At 42.7% G+C, this 26,780-nt stretch overlaps 1 protein-coding gene across 1 annotated transcript in view; it reads left to right on the top strand.

Annotated features, from left to right (window-relative positions):
- Positions 1–26,780, top strand: part of usp43a (ubiquitin specific peptidase 43a) — a 108,601-nt gene that overhangs the window by 26,952 nt on the left and 54,869 nt on the right. Inside the window, exon 3 of the mRNA XM_086157150.1 lies at positions 19,373–19,476. Within this exon, the coding sequence (XP_086013276.1) occupies positions 19,373–19,476 (104 nt within the window). The remainder of the gene's footprint in view (positions 1–19,372; positions 19,477–26,780) is intronic.

The raw sequence follows: 26,780 nt of genomic DNA, 5'->3' as shown, positions 1-26,780 counted from the left end.
TGTCTGTTCCTACTTCTCCTTAATCCGTTGTCGCAAACAAACTGAATGGTGCATTTGTACTTAAGGATGAATGATAGAGGAAGACGGAATCGAAATACAACAATATGAAATTTAATCCGCCAAGAATGTCCCTAGTTGGATTCCGACCGAGACCGTTCTGTGTGGAGTCTCCATGTTCTCCCTGAATTTAGACCAACAAACAAGTGGAGACCCAGAATAGTCCAGATTTGTGAATGAGCAACTGAACGTTTGTGTCTATGAATGAATGAATGTTTGTCTATATGACGTGTGAGTGAGTGAGCTTGTATGTTGATATGGTGTTTGGATGAATGAGTGAATGAAATACATTGAACTGAATGACACAAGATTGCATTTTTGTTTCTCAGAGCCAGATCACGGTGAATGATCAAGAGATTAAGAGCGGAAGCAGAATCATTTATACAACACGTTCTTGTGATTCCATACCATAAGTACGCATTAATATTCATTAAAAAGCTTCATGCTGATTATTTTCTGTATCTTCAGAGCCTCATCAGATTCCAGATGTTTTCTTTTCGGTGTTCCGATCAGTGGATTCCATCACACAGTTAAATGTTATATGTAATGCAGAATATTTATGAGGCCATCCATCACAATGACAGGCCTGGAGTAAGCAAAGTTGACGATCAAAAAAAGGAAACGGCGCGGTTTATGCTTGGAAATTCAATACGCCACCATGTTGGATCTGAAGTTTTGTCTACTGGGAGCTCAAATTGTTGTGAAGTCTAAGTAGGCATGAATCCAAATATATAGGTACCTTTATTTTAATAGGTAGTCATGATTTAATTAACCTTTCAGAATACTTTAATTTTCGCCGCAGTGTGAAAGGTGAAGACTCGCCCAATGACTGCCGGGACAGACTCTAATCCCATGTGTGAATGGGAAAGTGTGTGGTTGGTGGTTGTTGGGAGTGAGTATCATGTTCTATTGAACATCCCAATGAATGGATGAATGGTTGTATGTCTTCATGACGTGAATGACAGGGTTAATATTTGAATGTCTATAGATGACGTGTGAACGATTGCACGTCTCTATATGCAGAGGGAATGGTTATATGTCTCCATATGATGTTTGAATAAGTGAGAGAAAGTTTTTTTGTCTATATAATGTGAATGAAAGGGCGAATATTTGTATGTCTATAGATGACGTGTGAATGGCCTTTCAGCGAATGACAGCTGGAATAGGCTCCAGCCCCTGCGAGTGCAGGATGAGTTCTATAGAAGAATGAATAAATGAATGACTTTCATTTCCATAGCCCCAGAATATTTGAACATTTGTTGCATCACAAAGGCAACAAGCAAACACGGGACTATCGTTTTTCAAATGGAGCCCCCTTTGGTGTTCACAGCAGATGCTGTTTAAGGGATGAGGCCGGTGTTACCTCGGGAGGGGAGTGGGTTTTTGTTATGTAATTCACTATGCATCATGTCTTTCTCTTTTCTTTAAGATGCTTGAAGTTTATTGCTCTTAAACCTTTAGTTGCAAAAATAATTTAAAAAACATTGAATTGACATCAGATACAAGGAACCTTTAGATGATGCAACGCGTCTCCATGGGCTTTAGGTTTGTACCCGTTCATCCGCTCCCATCAGTTAGTCTGACGGCTCCCCCTCCAGCTGGTATAAGTGACAAACACCACAATGCGGAATTGTTATTCCCACCTTAAATAATTGATCACACACACCCTCAAAAAAGACAAACTAATTTTACCGGTGGGCGGAGGGGGGGGGTCATCTCTCCGATACACAGATGGCGGTAAACAACTGACGCGTTCAAAAGAAGGTTAGTCGTATAAAATAAAATAAAAAAAAATGGCAGGTCTGTGTCGCCTCGCTGGGGAGAACTGGTGCGAGGTTAGACCGAGGCCGCGGACTGGAATATTTGGGAGGGGGTACGGGAGAAGCAAAGTCGAGAAAACCTCACCCACCCGTGAAGCAGGAGTGCTGTGACTGAAATGCCAATGCTGTGGGAGGATATGAAAAATTGAATATGTCCTCTTAGGGGGCAAAAGAGTTACATGAGAAGGAGACACACACACACACACACACACACACACACATGCACGCACGCACGAACACACACAATAATGCCCTGACATTAGCCCAGTGTCTGATTTATTTTCAGAGTACACTCGTCTGTCCTGTTGTCCCTTGCACTCGTGTGTGTTTGTGTGTGTGTGTGTGTGTGTGTGTGTGTGTGTTTGTATAGAGTGAACGGTAATGGCCCTTGCATTTCCATCCAGAGTCTCTCCACTTTCCTAGTAGTTAAGGTCAGGAAGTTTTTTTTTTAGGTCAAGTCTTTTTTTTTTTTTTTTTGCTCTGTTGTTTCTCCATCACCGTCTCTTTACCTAACACACAAAAACATGCCTGCACGAACACACACACGCACACACACACACACGCACACACATTTGTCCGCAGAGTTCCAAGGAAGGCATTAGAGACTCCACTTTACTATAAAGGCTTCTCCGATGTGAATGAAATATTCAGTGCACTTCTTCAGATATTATTTAATTAAATGCATTGATATTTCAAAAGCTGTCCTCCCTTTAAATAGTTCAGGAACATCTGAAAAAAAAAGGGCAAAGACAGAAAACGGTGGGGTTTTAGCAGAAAGGTTCCTCTCCTGAAGACCAGGGTGAATTAAGGACTTCCAGAATTTAATAGAAGTTAGCCTTCTACCATAAATGTATCAGAATTCCCCCCCACTTTCATTTTCAACCATAAAATGGGATCCCTTTCAGGCAGAGCTCGGGCAGGCTTTGAATTGAATCATCCCTCCGCTGGCCTTTTAGTCCGATTGTGTTTCGGAGTTGAACCCCACCTTCCATCTTCAGAAACATCCTTGAGATCCAACCTCGTCCGCGCAATTGGCGACACGGCGGCTTGGATTACGTGAATGTCCTTTTTTTAAAATCCGCCTTGGTCTGAGAAGGGAGATTACATTTGATCACATGACTCCGTCGCTGGCCTCTTGCTCCACTGACATCCTTTTCCAGGGCCAGAGTAGACTTCCAGGTGCTGCTCTTCAACTCTAAAACAGTCATTGGCATCGCACCATCTCACCTATCGTGCTTGATGAAGCCATCCCTGCCTGGATGTGCTGAGAAGCCTTTTCGTTTTCCTGCACCAATATGGACGAAGGCTTTGCCTCTTGACGTCGCGTTCTGCTCTGTCGATCTTCCAAATCAAAGCTGACAACCCACTTGCCTCACAGCAAGGCGGTCCGCGGTTCAATTCCGACGGTGAGTGGAGTTTGCAGGCTGTCTCCTCCCGCAATTCAAAAAATCAAGCAGTAGCAGCATCAATTGTATGCTTCTGACCCCATTGAGTCCCTCACTGCAGGATAGGTGGAATAAATAAATGCATCTTCATCCATTGGCGTCCTCCTCCTTGTACAGCTCTTTAATGGAAAGTGCTCTATAAATATATTTATCATTGAGAAATTTTTTGGCTCTTCCAGTGAAAGCTGAAACACAAGGTAGAAAGCGGGAGTCGTGACCTGTTAGCGCTTCTGTACATGTTTTGTCTGTGTTTGCGTATCGGTGTGGATCCATTTACGGGGGGGGGGGGGGTCCTTGACCTACGTTGTCCTCGACGCGCTGCGGTTTTCCACTCAACGGCAGCAATCCCATGAATAATTAAGAAAAAAAATTCCGGAGTGTCTTGGAGAGGTGCTGCGGCTCCGGGTCCCGCACGCGCTCTTTGGGTACCGCATGCTTTGTTTTAGTTGATCTCTTTTGCGTTTTTCTTTCATGGCTTTTTATACCTTTCACTATGGCTCCCCACATAAGGCGGACTCTTCAGGTGACAGCACGGCAAAGTATGGAAAAGGAAAGCAATTCTGTTAGAAGTTAAATTCGATAGACGCAGGCCAGCAATCGGGACTAATATCATGGATAAAGTTCACATCCTTGAATACGTAAAAGGATAATAACCTGGTTTAGGAAAGTGACTTAGGCTCAGGTGGTTCTGCATACTGTTGCTGCCTTACCATCAGCATCTTTGGTGCATGATGGCGGCAAAAATATACTAAGATTTAAAAGTGCCCAACAAGTACATACACACACATACACACGTGTGCGTTGGGGACAAAAATCATGAAGGTAATGAATACACCCTTTTTTTAATGTTAACTAAAATATAAAGTGTCAGGTTTGCTGTTTTTGTTAGTTTCCATTTATACAGTATCTATCTATCTATCTATCTATCTATCTATCTATCTATCTATCTATCTATCTATCTATCTATCTATCTATCTATCTATCTATCTATCTATCTATCTATCTATCTACATACATGTGTGTGTGTATATATATATATATATATACATATACACACACACACACATATATATATGTGTATATATATATATATATATATATATGTGTGTGTGTGTGTGTGTGTGTGTGTGTGTGTATATATATATATATATATACATATACATGTAATTCGAGGGAGCCCGAACCAGCCAGTTCACCTTGAATACACTGCAACGGAATACATTTGTCTCTTTAAACAATGATAAAACTTGATTGTTTAGTTGTAGAAATACTTATTTCACGGTAAATATTTGTCTCATCTTTTGTATTGCCGCTGGCTGTAGTCTTCCAAATCTAATTGGTCACCATTTATTTTGCGCCTTTCCTGCTTGTTGAATTCACAGCTGGGGCTCCTGCAGTAGGTTGGGTGTCCATCCAATCCCAAGGTTTGATGGTTTGCTTACTACTTCTTCCTGTTGGCTTGCCAAAGTGTCCTCAGGCCAGACACAACTTAAACTCCCCCCCTTGCTTACGGTGGCCTGTTTAGCGCCTTGCGTGGCGGCTCTGCTACCATTTGTGTGTGTGTTTGTATTTCAGTGTAAAACGCGATAAAAGTATTATATAAGTGGAGACAGTTGACTATACAGTGAACCTTCCAAAGGCTAGAAATATCTCATTTTCACACTTTTCAAATCTGCCCTCTTACTGTCACATCAGTGTGTTACTCAGGATTAAACTGCACACACATTTTTCTTTTTTCCTTTATTTATTTTTTCATAAAATAGGCTTGTAAAGTCTGTTCTACAGGTTTATAGCTCCGTCTTTTGCACCGCACCCATGCTGACCCGTGTGACATCCTTATATGGTCATCATTTCCTGTTGCACGAGGAGGGCAGCGGAACTTATCATTGCTATGCCGTCCGACCTGTTCCTGTTTGCACGGAGCTCCTCGCTCTTCTCAGCTCTGTGAAAGGAAGTGCAAAGGAGATCTCATTTCAGCCCGAACCACAGACTTTGGAAAGGAAAGTCTTTGTTTAGCCCACAGAAAACTGCAGAGGGACATGAGGTTAGAGGCCAAATCCTTTAAAATCAACTTCATCCATTATCAATCCCAATTATGTTGCACTCAGGGTCGCAGGGGGAGGCTGGAGCCTATCCCTGCTGTCACTGGACCAGAGGTGGGGTTCACCCAAGACCCGTCACTAGTTAGTCACAGGGATGCATACAGAAACATGCAGTCATTCACTCTGTCAATCAAAGGTCTTCAATGAACCGACTGCATGTTAGGAAACCCTTGCAGACACTTGGACTGAAAGGCCCCCTGCTGGAAATAAACCATGGACTTTCTTGCTCGGGCGGAGGTTTCAAGCTTCCATTGAATTTTCTTCAACTTTCAGCTTGAACCAAAAATCAACTTCCCGTCTGTCAAAAAGCGGGGAAGTCATGTGCGAGAGCGGCATGCTTGACCTTGTAGTTTGGAGCGCGTCGTCGAGTAAAAGATTCACAAAGGCGCTGCGCGTCTCTCCGTGTCGTTCCCAGAATCACAAGGAAAACAGCGTGCCGGCATTGTGAGCTCCGGCACCCAACGCTCTGAAGATGCACACTATGAAAGAAAAAAACTCCCGTCTTTTAATAAAGAATTTGTTTATTTCTCTAAATCGATTCATTTTGCCCGGAAAAGCGGAGACATTCAGACACAGCAGACGGATCGAGCGCAGAACGCCGATGGGAGGAAGCGGCATCGCTGGGTAGCCTTGGCTGCCAAGCCGAGATTCGGCACTCCAAAACCCTGCCAGGAGCTCCCTGTCTGAGGTTGCTTATTTTTTTCGCCGCCGCTTTTTTTTTTTTTTTGTTGTTTTTTTGGCTTGCCAGGCATCGCCATAGTAACAGCCAGAGAGTGGCAGAGCTCACCGCGCTTCGGTATTAAATAAGAGCGGGTACAAATGGGTTCCTCCGACGGGGGAAGGCACAAGAACAAAAGGTATTCACAGAGGTATTTGCTCTCGGTCTTCGTAACCAGAGCCGTGGATGAGTATCAGTCGGTCTGGCAGGAAGGAGCGGAGAGGGTTGTTGTGATGGCTGGAGAAGAAGAGAGAAAGGGAGAGAGAGAAAAAGGTGGGGGGGTTAAAAGGGACTGTGGTTTCCACTGTTATCTCACAGACGGCCTTGTTACCGTAAGCCAGCTTTGAATAGGCGGAATTAGCACCAGCCGGAGCTGAAAGAATCGGGGTGAGTCAGCTGGTTTACTGCAGGGACAGCGCTTTTTTTTTTTTTTTCCCTCCCTTCCCTTCCTCTCTGGACACCGTATGTCCTTCTTTCTCCCCAGACACTTTTACACGGATCTGAAATGTGTGCTATATAAAAATAAATAAATCGGCTTCAGACATTTGTTTACACCGCCCACACTGTGACTGGTTTGAGTCAGTATTAAAGATATAGACTGCTTTAAAATGGGGAACTATTAATTAGTAATGTGCAATTTTCCCATTTTGGTTTGACTTTTTGGTGTTGACTTTTTATCAACGGTGAACATATTTTATTGGACACTGTCTGAAACTCTGTTTTTCCATAGGTGTTTGTGTGTTTTTCATCATGTTTAAAATTTGATTGATTTTCTCCGGTCTCGAAAAACGATTTTCTCGATAAGCCAGAAATAAACCATTCTCGTAATTCTCACTTAATCGTAAATTTCTGAGTCAAGTTTTTGGTCAAACGCCTTTTAAAGGAATCAGTTTTAGCTTAAGAAAATCATGATATTGCTTGTGTGGTTTCAATGTGATTCCACAAATGATCCAAAAGATTCTTGAAAATAAAGTCTATTCACTTGGACTGACAATATTTTGACCCACTGAGATGCAACTGTTTAATAGCAGAAGACAAGAACACACACACTCACACACACACATCCCATCATCACACCTCCTCAGCGTGGCTGAGAACGAAGCGGTAGATGTCGAGTGATCCAGGCCAGTGGGTGCGAGCGAAAGCGATAACTTTAAAATAGATAGCAATCGATACCGAAAGGCGTCTGCGGGCCGGAAATAAAGCGTTGAATAATCTCTGGACTGCACGACCCTGAGCAGAAAAACACCCGATTCCTCACGTCCGAGGAGCAGCGAGAGCCTCGCTGACGCAGCCGACATGAGAAGCAGCAATATTTCTCTACTAAAAGTTAGTAATTGTTCAAAAGTTTTTGTAATAGCCGTTGGATGAATGATTAATGGTTTTTAGAATTCCCTTAATAGCTTCAGACATCAGAACACTGCGGCTGGTGTTTCAACGGCCGCTTCAGAACTCAGTTCTAAGAACTGTCTAGCTTAATTTCGTTTCAGGAACTAGCCTCCTCTCGGGGAACTTTTTTAGTTTTGGATTCCTCACAGGCAGGTAGGGGCCGGCGCGACGTGCACCTTAAGCCCCGAAACCAGAAACAACACGGACACCGAATTTGCAGCAGTGTTCATGTTCTGCATGACGGGGAATAATAAGAATTTATACTCAGGCGGGGTGAAGTGTTTGTATTTCCTTTCTGTGCCTCTTCGCTTTGTGAAAACCCCCGCCGTTAGCTAACTCCATACTCACTTTGGCCAAATCTGTTTTGTTTTGTAACCCGTCTGAGGCGCAGAAGGGATTGGACGTTGTTGGTCGATTCTTGTTCTCTCCATTGTTGCAGCAGATCACAAAAAGCATTGCACCGCAGTCCGCAAGGAGTTTAAGGTAACGGGCGTGGCTTTTGAGTGCCACCAATCACCAACGCGACATGAGTTCCCTTGGACCCTGGCTCAGAGTGGGATGATGGTTCCAGGAACTGAGTCCAGAGTTTCTGATTCCTCTGCTGTCCAAATGCACGAAGAAGCAGCCTCCAGTAATACCTTGACTCACGATATCATTTGTTTTGCGACTGAGCTCGTGAGTCAATTTGCTCGTATATCAAATTAGATTTCCCCATTGAAATGAAATGAAACACTATAATCCGTTCCAGACCCCCTGTTTTGTTTGTGTTTTTGAATAAAAAAAAATCATTTTATGAATATATAAAACATATAAATTAAATAATGACACATAATAAAGAGCATGGAAAGAAATAAACTGGTTTTATTAAGTGAATTTACCTTGAAGATCGGATGAAGATGACGGTGTTTTTTTTCTTTTTTGCACTATCGCTTAACTTACACACTTAATGCTACACTGTGTTGCTAAATGTGACATGGACAATTTGTTAGTCTTTCTTGTTAATTTAGCAACCTTTTTTTAAACATTTGAAATGGCACTTCACGTACAGTGGAGGTCATTGGGTGTCAAACGCTCATCCCGCTCGTTCCTAACTCAGATCTTGGCTCGTATCACAAAGCTCATATCTCGGAAAACTTAAGTTGTAAGTTGAGGCACTTTCAAGTCAAGGTTCTGATGTAGTTCCTGAAAACGTTCAAGGAGCTGCAAAAAGTTCCTACTGTGTGAAAGAGGCTTTGGTGACATTGATCAAACTTGACAGAAACATGCTAGTTGACCTGCGCTTCAGTCATGTCACGCTGACGTCTCTACCGTCTTTGGCTTCCGACAACGTGTTCAGGTTCACATTCTGAAACGGAGAACCTGGACCTCTAGGACTTCCGCAGCTGACGCCGACGGACTTTACGCCAACCTTGCGTTTGGCAGCTGAGGGAAATTAAGCCTCAGCGCAGCAAACAAAATAACGTTTCCTTTCGGCATCTTCATCACGACGGTATTGATTGGGTCATTATTTCTTTGACTCGCCTGTGTTTTTATAATTGTTTAGGGGACAAGAGACACACAGCTCTCATTTTCCAGTCTCTATGAATATTTAAAGAGGCTCTATTTTTCCTCACATCGCCCCCCCGTCATACATTTTACCTCTGTCTGCGCCAGGGTTTTTTTTACAATATGTCTCACCCCGCTGTCCTTTACTGCGTCCCCTTGTTATGTTTTTTCATTTATTGTCGTCTCCATATGTTTACGAGTCCGTCCTCCTTCTGCCTCCTTCGTCACCTTGTAAACAGACTTTCAGTAAAGTTTTTTCCTCTTTTAGAAAATAGTCATGAAAAGGGAGCAGGAATTGACAAATGTCAGCCCTGGGAACAAATATCTTATTACATGAGTGAGAGAGTGATCTTGAAACATCAATAAAATGCTGACCTTCTATGAAATGATCAATTGGTAAGATAAGATCAGATTGACTTTCCTGATCCCATGAAATTCAATCGTCAGAGCAGCATTGAAGGGTGAAATGTGCGCACGTAGTAATCATAGAATTATATGAAAAAAGATAGATAAATGCAAAATGGCTTGTACATATATACAATTGAATACCAAATATAAAAATATAAAAGAAAGTAAAAAAAAAATGGAAAAGCATTGCAGGGAATGGTTAGAATAGCAGGTTAACAGTGGACATGATGTGATTGTAAAACTGCAATGGTAATAGGTAGGGTGTGCTTGAGAATATATAAATAAAATATAAATACAAATATTGTGCAGATGAGAGTGGTGGTAGTGCAAAAGATATTTTTTGTGATTTTGAAGATCAGTTAAGAAAAAAACAGTTAAACAAATAAAATCCACTAATTAATGTCTATATGTTGTTAATTGACAACAGTGGGAACATAAAATATTCAATACAATATGAAGATGATGTTATGCAGCAATAAGGATGATGATTGTAATAGATATTCTCTGTTAAAAAACAGTGTATTTTTTCATTCAAACATTTGATAGCACTTCAGAAGAAGAGCAGTGCGGTGGGGCAGTGTATTGTGTATCCTTGTCCTAGAGAGTGCACGTTCTCCCCAGGTATGCTTGGGTTTCCTCCAGGTTTTCAGTTTTTCTTCCACCCTTGCGACCCTGTTGCAGATTAAGCTGTATAGATAATCAATGAATGGCTATTCTTCAGGATTTTTTCATGTCCATCAGACCCATGCCATCAGCGAAGCTGGGATAAGTATGTCCTTGTGTGCTGCTCTGGCAACAACAAGGCCAATGTAGAATGTGCTGGCAGTGATGCATTCCCGAGGATGGACCCAGGTGGTTCACACCCTATTGAGTGTGAGGCCGGTGTTTGATCACTCAGATTCTACGTAGAACCAAGTCAATTTTAACGGATGTGGCCTCAGGCGCCGCAGCGCCGGAAGGGAAGCTCCTGCCGGTCATACCTCACTCCTGTCAATTTCTGAAAGTTTTTGATGCATCGAAGTCACGCATACAGTTTTACTGCATGACTGGTGTTAGCTAGCGACGTCCAAAACAGTGATTTAACATCGCAATCAAGGCTGAAAGGGCTAGAGGGGTACTCGCTAACATAATCAAAATGGGTTTCCAGACTGTAATAAAATAGTCAGATTATGAGCAAAAATGTAATGAAGATGCTTGTGAGAAGTGGGAAATTGCCTCCACTTATATAACACTTTCACACCCTGCAGTTTCAAAGCGCTTTCATATCAAAAAGCATTCACCCATTCACACAAACGCACACTGATTGTGCCAACTGAGACACCAGCCGCCCCTAAAGAAATAATAGAAAATATACAAAGTGGTTATACAACTAACTTTTTCAACAACAAAGTTTAAGTGCCGCGCACACAAATATCCCACGGGCAACATCTGAATGATGTCTAGAATGGAGGTTAGAAAGAGTGAAGAGGACAGACATCAGTCACCATTCGACTTTTCCCTGCCCTCCGTCCTCCCCTGCCGCCGCCGCTGCCACCGCTGGGTGATTTACGAGCCGGGGCTTTGACCTCAGTCACAGCAACTGACTCTTTTTATCTCAACAAATGCACCATGTTTGCCTTTAAAACCGCAAGCGGTGCGATGCTTCTCGGCGGATATTTTTTTTTCCCAACATCTAATCAATCATGTATGAATTTGATGGATTCACATCAATTTTGGACAGCCCTGCCATTTACAGTTTTGTCAACACTGGACTTGTACCCGTTGAGTATTCTTGCCCTGCTTTTATATACAGGGGGTCCTCCTCTTATGTTGGCATTGCGTTCCAACGGCGCGACGTATCGCCATTTTAGGTCGTAACTCACATACGGGCAAAAGGTTGAAGGGGAAAACGTTTCCCAAAAAAAACAACACAAACGAAAGAAAGCGAATGTCGCTCAATCCAATATGATGTACAACAGGCGAATGTAAACAAAGCCAGATGATGACGTTTATTAGAGTGGACATGGAAACGGCGGTGCAAGACTTTCTTGATAAATGTAGCCAGATGATGACATAACCATGAAACAACGTAGGTGCAAAACGTCATAAACCGAAGACTTCCTGTATCAGCCGCAGCTCTGTATTTTTTGGGCCTTCACTCACATTCAGACAGTAGTAACACCGGGGCCGATCGATACGTCTATCGCCAGTAGTGTAGTCTCTCTTTCAAACTGAATTTTGGCTTCCATGTGCCCTTGAATTATCTTCCTGAAATCAAATGTGACATGGTTGGAATCTCACAGAAGCTTACGTCATCGCATCATTGAGGGACGATGAAAAAAGGAAAAAAAACAACAAACGTATACGTCATGGGAGCAGGTTAGTGGCGTGCTTGGCGCTTCTGCCTCACATTAAAATGGTTTCCCCCGGTTGTAGGATTTGCATGTTTGTCCTGTGGCTTTTGCGGGTTTCCTCCGAGTTCTATTTCTTTTTTCCCCCCATAGTCCACCTTTACACGTTCTCACTCTCAAGCCTGCATCAGATACGCATTAGACAACCTGCCACCTATTTTCAGGTGCAGTGGATCTGTGCGATTTCTCATTTACAACAGAAAGGTGTGGAAAATACAAACTCGGCTTTTATTTAGGTTTAGATGAAAATAGAGGTTTTGATGTAGACTTGACTCTCCAGGTTTGTCAAAAAATGAGGAGAAAGGGGTTTCTAATGCGTCAGTATGTGGCGCTACGGTAACCATCCCCTTTTGTCAGGCTGGCGACGAATTGGGAGTGAAAACATGTTCCTTTCATACCTGCAGTAAGTTCACTGCAGTCTCGAAATTGCACAGATCTGTGAATGAGAGGGTGAATGGTTGTAGGTCTCGGTACATGACCTGCGATTGACTGATGACCAGTCTGGGATGTATCCTACCTCTCCCCCAGTGAGAGCTGGGATGCCCCCACCCCCCTATTTATAGCGGTATAAATCATGAATGAATGCATTTTTTTACATTCATAACTTTAATTTGTATTTTTGTCCGTGTTTCATCTTTCAGTCCCACTGCAAGCCCATGCGTGGAGTTAAAATGACAGGTGAATGAATGATTTGTATCTCGGGGAACAAATGGTATGCATGATGTCTTACAGTGGATCTGAGCCATTCAAGAATTCAAGGATTCACGACTTTTATTGTTGTTGCGCAGAGATAGCAGCTCACGGGTTCATTGTAATCAAAAACAGACACAAAACAACCTTAAAACGCAGGACGCGAGACAACAATACAACAATAGCAGCATCTCTGGATTACAGATACAAGACAGAAAAAAAATGAGAGAAAAAATATAAAATAACATCTAGAAGAATAAATAGATAAATATGTAGAAAAAAAAAGTCAAAAAGTGAGAAAGTGGAAAAAAGAAGGGGTTATTCCACTGCACTGTATGTATGACAGATGTACGAGTTTAAGAAAAAACATCCAAATCAGGAACTATTTGAGCCGTGAGACCAGACGGACCAAAGCGAAACCGAAACCCACACATCAGCGGGAGTCTGGAGTTTGTGTTTTGAGAACGGTTTGGTTTTGGAACAAATGCCCACCGGTCTTTCGGCCATCAAGTTTAAATTAACGGCATCCCGGTTATCAGCTAGCGAGTCTTCCAACTCGCCCAAACTGCCTGTCATGGTTTGTTTTTCTGCTGTTTTTACAGTTGCGCTGCATCTCTCTCTCTCTCTGTCTCTCTCTCTCTCTTTCTCTCTCTCTATCCTCGGCACACAGATCAAACACCCACTCTTTCGCAGTTTTTACTCCAGTGTGCCAAACAAAATCTAAAGACACCTTCAAGTTTGCTTCCACTCAATGCAAGCCAAACTCCCACTCATTTTCCATTGCGCTGTAGTGGAGTATCAGCGACGTCCCCTCATGAACGTAACATATGTTTTTCATGTAAAGATTTGAAGGGGGCGAGAAGGATACATCTAGGCTTCTGTTCTGACTTTGAAAATTTGTATGATTTTGAAACGTACCACATTGAAAGCCAAAAACTATATATCTAAAATGACCGGACTACATTGGATTATTTCTTTGACTGTGACGGTTGTCCCTATCTTTGCGGCTGTGGCGGGCGCTCTTGCAGCTGCGAGAACCTGGCGCAGACTTCCTTGCCGTTGACGGGTCCCTCCGGTGGCAAAAGGAAAAAAGGAGCGTTTATTGTGTTCCAGCCTTAATTTGGTCACTTCAACTTGTTGCGCGTCATGGGGATGAAGGAGACGGCCCTGATCAAGCCGCCTCTGTTCAATCCCTTGATGCATCGTTGTAGTGCGTTACATTTTAATATCCTTGGGGTAGGCTACTGTTTAGGCATTATGAAACGTCCTTTTAATACTTCATAGCCTTTATGTCGTTGTTTGTGTTTGTGGATTGTTATGTGTTCCCCCTTTCATGTGAAAATGGCGCTGGCCGCCTCCTATAGCTCTGTCCGTCTGTCGTATGTTGGAGGACATTTTTTTTTTCATCTTGTCGACCATGTGTCCTTGCTGCCAGTTGTTCCCTGCTATCCACCAGACTTGGCAAGTTTCGATCACAAAGTCTTCTTTCTTTTCTTTTTTTTTCTTGCAATATGCAATATATGCATGTTTGGTGGACATTTCGTTGCTTGAGTTTACCTCCAAGCTGACAATAAAGCATTTTGTATGGATTTATCTGTTGCCTCTGCATGTTTGGTCCTCATGGGGTCTGTTCGTCTGTTTCGTCCCAATGACACCATGTCTACATTGTCAGATGGGATGTGCTTCATTTGACCTTTTCACCTTATTGGCAACCCTTTTTGTACAGTCAGGTTATTAATATCAAATCCCTGAATAACTTATTAATGTACCTCAAAATCTCCAGATCTCGACCCAGATTTCATGTTCGGGGTCCACTCCCTATCATTATTTCGCATGTCTAAATAATTTCCGATGGACTTGCAAATGGCTGTGGCCATAAAAATGTATTTGTAACGCAGCAGGTAGATAAATCTGTAAAATATGCCTTGCAAGTAGGTATGGTGGGACAACACCTGCTATAACTGGTACTTGTGTATTTTTTCGCAGTAATCTGGCACTGTGAGGTGAGATTTGCTATGAAGTTTTCATATCACAGAAATCTTGTGAAACCCTTTCTTTAGTGTTGCTTTATTTGTTTTAGGGAAACAGCTTGAGGTCCCGATGTTCTTTTGAAACTGCCAGAGACACTCACATGTACAAGAAGAAGTTCCACAAGCAATACTAGAAAATATATAAATCTGCCATGTCTGTGGAGGTGCTCAGTCATCCAAGTCTTGGTAAATTCCGGACTTGATTTTCTTCACTTGAAACACATTCCAGTAGTGAACTCGGCTGACAGTTGAAGCATTTGCAAATGTACTAATGTGCGTTCAGTGGTTCTCCTAGATAATAAATCAAATTGCGACGATCTTGCTAATAGCTACATTAATCTCAACTTACTTTTTTCAGCTACCCAAGCATCATAAGCTGTCTCATATCATCAGGTCCTTCAATGGTAGCCTATTGTTGCTTAATGTTATGGTGCGTACTGTGCACGCCTTCAGTTATTTCCGCCCTAATTGAGTTTGATATTGGTGGGAAATTAAATTGCACTGGCTTTAAATAGAGAGAAAAGGATTTGTATTTAATGGACATGTCAGTTGTTCAGATGTCAACGTTTCAGCTAACTACTGAAGTAGCATTTATGTCAGACCTTTGTTTATGCACCTTTGCTTTGCAGGGAAACAGCTCGTCCACTTTTGGGAACCAGGCCGACGCAGCTATTTTAGCCGTAACAGCAGCCCCGTATATGGAGCCGGCAGCGTGATGGAAATTTTAGAAATCAGTTACACGGCTTATACATATGGAAGATGGTGGGAAACTTTGTCCCTGAAGCAACAGAAGGCAATTGAATATGGCCTAGATTCTCTGTGTTAACAGTCAGACATTTCTGGATTACACCGGTGTGGCAATTCAGTATATTAACGCTTTTTAGAAATATATTTTATTCTCTTGTTTTTTTTTTTGTTTTTTTTTTTTACTTTTTTTATTTGGCGGCCATATCTATTTTTAGCAAAGCCTGAACATTATCACAGTTTTTTCATTAATTTTCGGATCCTAGATAACGTGATCGTAAGTGATCCACCTGCTCTTTCTACTTCTGCCTGTTAGCGGGAGGTTTATTGTCATTCGTACAGTAACAGATTCCGCAGGATCCAACCTGCGGAAGTAATATCACCGCCTATAGTTTGGAAGTTGCCCAAAACATCAGCACACGTCTTATCCAGGGCTTAGCATTAACAACCGCCAACCCGCCAATGGCAGGTGGACGTTATCAGAGGCTGGTAAGACGGCCGCTCCCACGATTCACTTTGACAGGTTTTGGCTTTTTCTAATGGCATCCATCCATCGATCCGTCCATCTTCTGCCGCTTATTCTGGGTTAAGTCACAGGGGCGGCAGCCTAAGCTTACAGACTCAAACGTCCAGTTCTTAGTCCAGCTCTCCTGGGGGAATCCCGAGGCGTTTTTCCCGTTGGGAGTTGCCTGAAACACCTCAAGAGGTAGGCGCCCAGGAGGCATCCAGACCACCAGCCACCTCATTTGGCTCCCCAAAATGCTGAGGAGCAACGACTCTACTCTAAACCCATCTCTCAAATGGCCTTTGAACAAAGAAAAAACCTATTGGTAATGGGAAACGATGAAACTATAATTCCCATAAGTATTTTCATAATCGGTCCATCCTCGAAGCATACTTTGATGAGAAAAATCAGAGTAGAATAAGGTGAAAAATTTGAAGCGTTGAAGGACAAGGAGATTTTTAAAAGGGTTGAGAAAACCCAGATAGGAGACGGAGGGCAAGGGAAAAGAAGATGAAGAAACCAGACGGAAGGCAATTAAAAAGAAAAGATAACTCACCAAAAAATCTGGGTCAGGTTGAGAATGGCTTTCTTTGGTAGTTGGAACAAGCCAAAGTTGAACCAAACAAGGACAACAAAGTGTCTGCCGGTCACATCCGAAGCACTGGGACTAAGCGGCTGGTCGTGCGCTGATAAAACTTTCTGGCCCTTATGAAGTTTACCGAGCTCGAACATGCGATTTGGCAATGTACACGCTCAACGCGAAGAGAGGTTGACCTTTCGCCAACTGCTGAAGCTGTGGCCAGTGAAAAAGGCTTGAGTGGCTACGAGCTTTGGAAACTTCAGAGCTGCAGCAAATGGTGAGCGAAAAGTTAATGTCAAGTCCTGGTCGTATCCCTTTAAAACAAAAATGTTGGTTTCAGCTTCAATAAGTGTTTTATTGACCACATTTGCACAACAGAATGTCCTGACTGGACCGATATTTTCGGTCCTCCGGCCATTTCTGTGATGGTACTCCAAACCTGAGCTATGCTATTCCTGCCCCAGCTGTCAACGCAGACAGTCTCCGTCCCCTGGGTTTACAGCAAGGCTGCATTTACATGCACATACTCATCCCTCCTGTGATGCTGTCAGACACTGATAATAAAATTCTGAGGCTACAGTGGTGAAGCCAAGCACTTTCATGTGGACGGTCTCCTTGTTTATAATTCCCTGTGATAGAGGCCATTTTGTGGCCCCGCACTCAGCATTCTTACGCCGTGCCGAGCCGGTGGTATAATTTTGGTCCCTTTGCAAAAATACTCGAATTTCCCCTCACGGTCGTTCCCTGTGTCATTTATTCTCCTGTCATAAACAGTAATGTGATCATTTCCAACACCTAATGCATGTATTCATGGCAGACCGACGGACTTGAAAGTGAGGGGAAAGAACCTCTCCCCCTCCCTGTAGCATTCAGAATAACATTACATTCACCAATCTCGGGTCGGTAGCGTTGTTTTCTTCCAAGATTTACAGATTATTAAATGCAAAACAAAACAGTATCACATTCCACTGCATTGTTTTGATGTGGCCCTACAATACGAGGCAGCATATTTGTCGGTTAAGGTCATTTGTTTGTGGGCTCGTAATGATGTGCCGCTCAGGGGCTCGATTGTCCAGTTTGGGTTGTTGGTTCGATTCCCTCTGCGACTGTGCAAAATAAGATGTATTGATAATTAATGGATGATGAAAACCAAAAACATACGGAAATACTATCACCAGGTGAAGCCGAAGTTGAGTGCATCCATCCTGATCCATTGGCTGATTATGTTCCTGTCAGGTTGATGGAAACTAACACAGACACGTTTGTCTCTTGGTTTTGTTTGCAAGTAAGTAAAGTGTAATTAAAAGGGTAAAAAACTTTATGTAAGTACAGTCAGGACACGAAAAAAGCGAATGGTTTACAGCAAGTGGACAGAGGAAGTGTCAAGAGGGACTTTTCTGGGTCTTTACTTCCTCTTCATTCCATATTCTGGAAGAAGCGGCCCTACGACGGACTGAAAGATAAAATAAAACTCTAGCTTGTTGTTTAAAGGGAATCCAACTGGGAGGGAATTTAGCAGGAGCAGAAAGAAAAGAGCTTCATCAAAGTTGGTAGTCCCATTTCCCCCGAGATAACGGGCAGCCGGTGAAGATTCCTGTCGGCAGACCGTGACTCAATTGCTTCTTATTGTTTCTTAAGTCCCTCACACAAGTTTGGACCCTGGATATTAAACATATATTTTATTATAATTAGACTTGTGCACTTCAAAAGTTTGAGGCCTCACCTTGAACAAGTACAGAGGTGGAAATCACGATACTTTTTAATTTATTTTTTGCCTTTTTGGTTCAACACCCTTCTTAGACACGAAGTTTGGAACTACACAAAGTACTTTTGAGTCAAGTCAGAAACAGATATTGATCTTCAAATTTCTGTTCACCGTCTGTTTACACCTCCTGTATCTGGACCTGTGTTGTGATGTATTTTTGAGTGAAAATGTGCCTTTTCACTATTTTCTCAAGAAATATACCTTTTTAAGATATCTGTATAACATTGGTCGTCAGTCAATCAAAGAGACGCATAAAGAGGCAACAAATATCCACTCTTTCGTTGGCTTATTGGGCTTCCATTTGACCTACTGGATGTTTTTGGACTGTGGGAGGAAATCGGCAAACCATGTCGTCCCCTGAAATGAATCTTAGTAGTAGTTCCCACAAGCTTTGAATAGATGGTCTCCAAATATGTCTTGACAGAACATGAACATCAAGTGAGTAGCTTGAGATTGTCAACGATGAAGGTCAGCACGGGTCTCTGAAAATACATATTTGTGCATTACTCAGTAATTCGGACATTGCTCATGACAGCATTATGCACAGTTTTCAATCACAGCAAGAATGTTCTTGATTTCATTCCACCGGGGGGCCTTTCGGTCTGGAGATTTCTCGTTTTCCCCCATCTCTGCTTCGGTTTTCTCTCCGGTTTCCTCCCAAAGTCCGAAAACCTTCATGGGATCTTTGGAGAGGGTTAATTGCCCAAATGTGTGAAAGAGTGAAGGAATAATTGTATGCTTCCCATGCGTGGCTCTGCGATCGACTGGTGGCCAGTGAACCTCGCGTCTTCAGCACCCTGAAACCCAGAGTTGAGGATATTCAGCGTGGAATGAATGGATGAATGAATGTCGCTGAATTGCAATTTTACCTCAAATTCCAGATCCCCTATTGCAGTTTCAGTCAATTTTGGACCGTGACTTTGTGATTGCCCTACATATATATATATATATATTATTGCTTTATTCTTTATTGTGTACCCTCAAGGAAGGGGGTTGACTTCAGATGAGATCCATTTCTTGCTTGCAATTCTCCATTTGTCACGTAAATTGCAAAGAACGTCTCATGTTCTATTTTAACAGCACACAGCTTTTAGCAAAGAGCGGTTGGTAATGTCCTCTCTGAATAGGTTTTTGAAGATGTTGATGATCATGATGATAGTCAGTGGTGATGTTTCTGTCTGCAGGGATCCGGTTCACTGGAGGATCACACCAACCCCAGGCCAGCCAGCACACAGCAGCCTCGAGGTCGACACAGCTTTGTCCAGGAGCACTTCCAGGCCCAGTACAGGTATGCAACCCGATGGTTTGTGTGGCGAAACTCTATATCTCAGAGATCAGGTTTTCAAATGAATACACAAACAAAAAAGAAAAAAAAAAAGTAGATGTCTTCTGAAGGACACAGGCAGTTTCTCTTGGGGTCATGAATCTTACCAGATTGTGCGAAAGACGGTTCCCGAGTCCAACCGACGCCTCCGACTGAACCGACTCGCCTCCTCGACTCACTGGGCTACTGAAAGATCTGGAGTCGCAGGCTCATGAACTTTCCATCGAGCTTACACACACTCACTTACTCTCTTCTGTTTGCTTCCTGCTTGAATCCAAATACCCAGAGGGTGAAGTGCGTAGGTGTCATTTGTGAAAAAGCGGCACGCTTTTGTCATTTCAGACTTTCAAGATGCAATTCAAAAGCAAAGTGCTTCGAGAGGGAGTCAGAAGAAAAGGAGAGAAAGACATATTTCTGTCATAGTGAGAATATGGCGCACTTCGTCGGCATGGTGGTAGCTACTGTTTCCCTTTTTTGGCAACTTTTTAGGTCTTTGGCAGGGAAACACGAAGTGTACATCCTCTGTCTGTACCTTTAAGAAACTAAACAACCAGGATTCATGTCATTGCAAACATTGGAAAGTAGCTAACAGTTGTAAGGCCAAAAAATAAATAAATTGAGGTCAATTTATTCCGGGATTTACAACAGTTGGAATCGGGATTCAGAGATAAGGTAATTTGGAACAGATGGATTTTGAGGTTTGTTTTAAACCTGGAGAGAGTCAGCATTTCTGATGTTCTTATATCCCATAATACTAAGGTGGTAACTACAATCTGTGTTGCGGATACAGACCTGAGAACGTGGAACGGTGCAGTGATACAAAGCAGATCTTCCGCGTATGCAGGGGCCGTGTTGTGGATGCATTTATAGCTGAGGGGAGATATTTTGAAGTTTATCCTTGATTTTACAGACAAACTGCCAAAGCTGCTGAAGAACTGAGGACACTCGTTCTTTCTTCGGGGTCCTGAGTTATAATTCCGAGCTGGACCTGGAGTTTGTGGAGGGATTCGTTGGGGGAGACTGAAAAGGAGGGAGTTGGTGTAATCTATCTAGGAAGGGGCAGAGCCTATTGATGCTGCATAGATGGAATTGGATTGGATTACATTAATTTTGGACCGGAAAGACAAGGTACTCTCTGGGATGACACCTGAACTCCTGATCTGGAGTGACGAATGGAGGATTTGTCAGCTATGACATTTTCATAAGAAGAACTTCAGTTTTGTTGCCATTCCGTGAAAATAAAGCTTCTTTTCTGAATAGCTTTGCAATGTTCTCCATGAACGTACTGTGGATTTGACTGCTAATGGGCTGTTTAATACCCGCATCAAGGAGAACCCAAGCAATTTCAGCCGCTCTTTACACCGCAACTAGCGTAACTCTGTGAAGACAAACGCCCAAGTTTGTGATGAATAGGATGGTTTTCTTAAATGAGTTTTTACGGGAGTGTTTTACGACGTGAAGTACAAAAAACAGTGAGAGTTGGGTGAATGGAGTAAATAAATCAATGGTTACCATTAAACTTTGATGTGATGGTAGATCATGAGATGATGCTCGAGCAGGGCCGCGTGGAATGGATCCAGGCAACTGGAGCCGGCGTTGATGTAAAATCCCCGACTAGGTTTCACGGGAGGAATCATGCATCGGTACTTTTTCTCCACCAAAGTAGAGTTTTATACCTGCCTGCTTAGAAAAACCAGCACCGACTCCTAGAGGAAATGTATCCAGCAGGTTGGACCCTGCGGCTGGAAGCAGGGGGACCACGCAGCTACATCGGGTGAGGTGTATTTCGGGGAAATGTCAGGTTGCAGGTCAATGTCCATTTCTGACGTGACTCAGAAGCACTTGGTGTGGTTTCAAATTTTGTCCCAATGCGAAGAAAGGTTTCTAGACAAACAGGTCGATGTGCTAGCAAGTTTGGATTTCTACCAAGAAACCTAAACGTACTACCAAGTTTAACTTCTCTTGTCTGTGATTCTCTATGATGTCTGCATATTCTCGATTGCCGCCTCCATAAAGAACAGTTCTAAGAATACAGCTCTGAGCTTCCTAGCCTGAATATCGTTCTAGGAACTTCCATCATCCAGAGCCACCTTTTAAATTTGTGTGTTGCAGTAAGGTACCAGGGTCGGAACCCATGTGATGCAAAGGACCCTAAGAGCCATGCTCAAATATAAACCATGACACGGACAACCTGGAGAGTGAAGATGCCACAGCGTTCAGCTAACTCAGTACTTTTCTTGGCCAAAATGTTGATTTACTGCCGCGAGTCGTGGCGTAGCAGGCCAGAGGAGCTTGGGCCTCTTTGTTGTTCAATTCCTCACTAGTAACAAGAAAACAGCCAACAAGGGACCATGATGGTTCTTTAAAATGATGGTCCGCAGCTTGCTCCAACCTGAAGAGCAAAGTTCCCACAGCGTACAGCTAACTTTGTACAGTTACTCCTCATTTAACAATGATGACCATGTCATTAAGCGAAGGATTCCCTTTATGTCAACTCAAATCCTCATATATAAGTAGTACACTGTATAGCCTTATTGTAGGCTAGCCTTCCGTAGCCTACAAAAATTAACCTACTGTCGGTGAAAAGTTACAAGTTAGCCTAGCCTAATGCTGACAATAGAGTAACACACACACAGTGTTATTGCTATAGATCTTTTAATGTATAATTTTCATCCAATTCAAACTGGTAGACCTTTTCTAGTAAATAGAGGGAGAGAAGAAGCTGGCTGTATCTCAGCTCTGCCAGTTGCTCGAGCCCAACTTATCATACACAGTTACATATCGTACACTCTCAACTGCGCTGCCACTGTACTCAGTGCATATACATTAATGTTGCAACGTTGTTGCAAGATATTTTCGTTGAATGAATATTGGTCAAAGTCGTAACACCGACTGTTGTCATTAACCGAGTATGTTGTTAATTTAGGTGTGACTGTACCTATATTTGGCCAATTGATGTTCCTTTGTGAGCCCTGGAAGCCTCTCTGAGGCGTAGTAGGCCGAGAGTTTGGACCTCCCTACGCTTTTTGCTGGTTTGGGCCATTTTGTCGGAAGAAAACAGCCAACCAGTCACCGCAACAGATTTTGAATATGCTGCACCACTGGCCGCAAGAAGTATGTCGTAATGGGCGTGTCTTTTGACCGCCACCAATCACCAAGCACCTATATCAGTTCCTCTGGAACCATAAAAAGACCCTGTTGGGAGAAGGAGCTAAAACATTCGAGGAACTGAAGTCCCTGGTTCCTCTGCTGTCCGAATGCATGGAGAAATGGCCTAGTTCCTAAAAAAGTTCCAGAAACTACAAAAAGTTCCTACAGTGCGGAAGGGGCTCATGGGGGTGAGGTTTAATGAGCATGCCGAGGATATGAAGCCTGTTCGCAGCAAGTTAGCGCAAATTCTATAACTACAACTGAATTTTAAGCAAGTTAATAATACCCAATGACAAATAAGCTGCAGGTAGGCAGACAGAGGAAGGTGGAGATTTGAGGCTGAGAATATTTCCCTCCCAACACCGTCATGAATATGCAAATGTCTTTGTTTCAAAGAGAAGGCGTCGACCCGAATCTCATATTTGTTCCGTGACTTATTTCAAATCATGACCATGAGTTTGTCATCTTCATTATCTGCTCAGATAATCAAAAAAAAAAAACATGAACCTAAATATTGCTACAGCTGAATGAATATTATAAGTCATTTTAACTGCTGGGAGCTTAATGAGACATTTCTTACTCCTGAAATATAATTTTAATCATAGATAGGGTCCAATGTGGGTTCCAGAGCAAGGAGAGGTTGGTGACCTGCATTCCTGATAACAGATGAGGTCTGTTCTCTGTATGCTCTGTATGTGTGTGTGTGTGTGTGTATGTGTGTGTGTGTGTGTGTGCGCGTGTGTGTGTGTGTGTGTGTGTGTCCATGTGGGTGTGTTTGTGTGTTTATGCCTCCAAATGTCTCTTTTGGAAAAATGATCTCACATAAAATACATTTCAAACAACTTTAATTCAAGTGCATTCACATGATTTTGAAAAGAAATGATTCCCTTTTGCTATATGGGACTTTCTTGTAGTTCTTAGAGCCTTTTCAGGAAAGAGGCTGTTTCTCCGTGCATTCAGACAGCATAGGAACCCGGGACCCCACTTCTTAGAACCATCTCAGCAGGGTCTTTTTAGGGTTCCATAGGAACTCATATGAACTTAATTTTGTTTTTTAACCCTATATTCTAGTGCTTTAATCAACTTCAAGAGAAAAGTTCACTTCAGTTCAAATTTTCATTTTGGAATACTTGATTATATTTACTTAGTCTTGTTTTCTTCATAAAACTTCACAAAAATCATTTTCTGGTTCTGCCAATGTTCCCTCTAATTTTTCGTATGTCTGGGCATACAGACAGCCACGCTGAGCACACTGAGGACCACTGTGAGCAACATTAGGTGTGCACGCTGAGGCCACACATCAGTATCACACCTAGGATCATAGCTTCCATTATGCCATATTTTCTATCGGAAAACTCACTTACTACTTTAGCTCCGCTGCATGTTTTGCAAAGCAGACCTTGCCCACTTGAAAAATAATACATATCTCACCCAGTTTCATCGTTTGTTCTTCTATTTGCACATAGTCCGACAGCCATGAAAAGAACCGCATTTTTTTTTTTACTATGGTTTGGTGAGTGGCGTCACTTAACTCCGCCACACTGTTATTATTGTTATGCGTGTATGGGCAGAGCACGTGCGCAAGTACTGTCAATGCCATGATTGGCTGCGTAGTGTAATTGCATTGTATCGTATGATTGGCTGGACACCTGTCACTCATAGAGTCACACAGCAAAATGATATAGCAAAAAATGCTATCTATCTAATTCATTAGCAGTACCCTCACTGTGCTGGATAGGTTTTCTTGTGCGCTGAGAGTGCGCGAGCATTGCGCAATTGCGCAGTTGCGCATCTTCGAGGGAACATTGGGTCCTGCCATCATTTGTAAATTAAGTCCATGCACCTTCTCCACAACAAGCTTGGATATTTTTTGTTAAGGCCCTCCATATTTTATTCCATGTTATTACATTTATCTTATTTTGTTATTTTGATTATTCATTTATGACTCTTTACTCTATATGGCTAAAAGAAGGGCCGCAGATACAAGCACCTGTCAGCTCAAGTGCGCCCTCTTCAGGTGCAGCACAGTACTGCCTGCCTCACCTCCCGAGATTTCTCTGCAGTTTGTTGTCCGATCAGCAAGAGTAATTCTGTCACACACTTATATCAAACACATCACAGCCTGAAGGAGGTTTTGGTGAATATAATTATACAATACATTTTTCTACAAACATCATATTGGCGATATGCTGAGGAACAGAAATGAACTGCAACGGTCAGGCTCGGTTCACTGCTGCCCTGTATTAGATTGGAGAATGTGTAAATTCAAGTGTAAATTTATTTATTTTTTGCTTAGAAAATGTTAAAAATGATTGGTACTTATAAGTATAGCACAGATCAGTGGACATATATTTAAATTATTTTTTGTTATCATTCATAGTTTTTTTTTATTTTTTATGATGACAGGTGAGGCAGAGCCTCAGCTGCCTCCCCTGACACCCAATCTCTCTTTTTGTGTACACTGATGAGTGTGAATGTCCCAGAACTCATCTGAGATGAGTGTATTGGTGTATTGGTCTCATCAGCCGTCTGCATTCAAAATCGCAACTTTGCATGAGTGTGTCTTCTCCTCTCATTAGCCCGGATGGTTCTGGGGGACTTTCCATTGGCTGAATGGTCAGTCTCATCCCTGCGCCACTTCATGTAAATTCCGTTTCTATTTGATTCTCCACAAAAGATCAGTCACTTCCTCGCCATCCCGCAAGGTTTGTATTTTTGCTTTGTTTTTTTTTTCGTTTTTCACGACTCTCTCCATCGCACCCCATGTCTCTCTGGCCTCGGCTTCACCGCGGCTCTTTTAATTGGTTGCCCCCCCTCCCATTCCTCCTTCCTCCCCGTCGGGTTCTTTTTATATCTCCAGGAGATGCTCCTCGGCGGAGTTGCCCGATCTGAATAAATGCTTGCGATTAGGGACCCGTCGTCTCGCGGTCAGCGTTCTCGTCACCATACATGCGCTGTGGTTTTTGAAATGAGTTTTTGTCAAAGCCTTCCTCTTCCTCTTCTCCTTTCCTCCCCCTCCGTCTGTCACTCTTTGTCTGTTGCATCTATTTTTAACGTCCGGGGTCGACGTGTAGAAACCCCCCGGCTTTGTCCAGCAAAGTAAGAAAGTCATTTTTTTGGAAACCCCTTTGGATGCGGTTAATTAAACAAATAGTCCCTGCAACTTTTCAGCTTCACAGGTATACTGGAGCTTTAAATTTGACCAGAACAGCGCATTTCATTCATTCATTCATTCATTCATTCATTCATTCATTATCTATACTGCTTGTCCTGCACTTGTGGTCGCGGGTGATGCAGGAGTCTATCCCAGCTATCACTGGGCGAAAAGCAGGGTTCACTTTGGACCAAGTCTCTAGATACGCAACCATTCACTCACTCATTCAAACTTTAATTCGAATGCACCATCGGGCAATATTAATATATTACTATCACAACTCATTGGTGAGACCAGCGATGATATATGGCCTAGAAACAGTAACAATGACGAAAAGACAGGAGGCAGAGCTAAAGGTTGCAGAAATGAAGAGTGGGAGTGATGAGGATGGATACGGTTAGGAATGAGTCTATCAGAGGGACAGCGCGTGTTAGATGTTTTAGAGAGAAGGTCAGAGAAGCCAGACTGAGATGGTTGGGTCATGTACAGAGGAGGGATAGTGAATATATTGGTAGACGGATGCTGGAATTGGTCTAGAGGAAGACCAAAGAGAAGATTTATGGATGTTGTGAGTGAGGATATGAAGGTAGTTGGTGTGAGAGAGGAAGATACAGAGAATAGGGTTAGATGGAGGAGGTACCCCTGAAGGGAAAAGCTGAAAGGAGACTCTTATCACCGTCATGTATGTATCCTTCCATCATCATCCACTAATGTGGTGCATTCATCGTGTTTCTCAGGTGGACCCACAAAATCAGGTCCAAGCTTCCATGTGTGCTCTATGTTTTGAATTTCTAAATCCGTTTGCCTAATTGAACGGGTGAGGAGGTCCACCGAGGTCAGTGAAATCACAAATCTGTCTCGATTGTGAGAGCATCGGCTTATCATGAGAGGTTTGCCCTGATAATTCATTCCCGGCCGAAATGACCCCCGAGGATGATCAGAACCATCTAAAGCCATCGTTTTC

This window comes from Fistularia commersonii, chromosome 12 (assembly GCF_037954325.1).
Source record: "Fistularia commersonii isolate RoL2024-O1a breed Wild chromosome 12, RoL_Fcom_v1.0, whole genome shotgun sequence".
NCBI classification, from domain to species: domain Eukaryota; kingdom Metazoa; phylum Chordata; class Actinopteri; order Syngnathiformes; family Fistulariidae; genus Fistularia; species Fistularia commersonii.
Note: the sequence above shows the minus strand (reverse complement) of the source record. Positions and strands in the feature narration are given on the sequence as shown.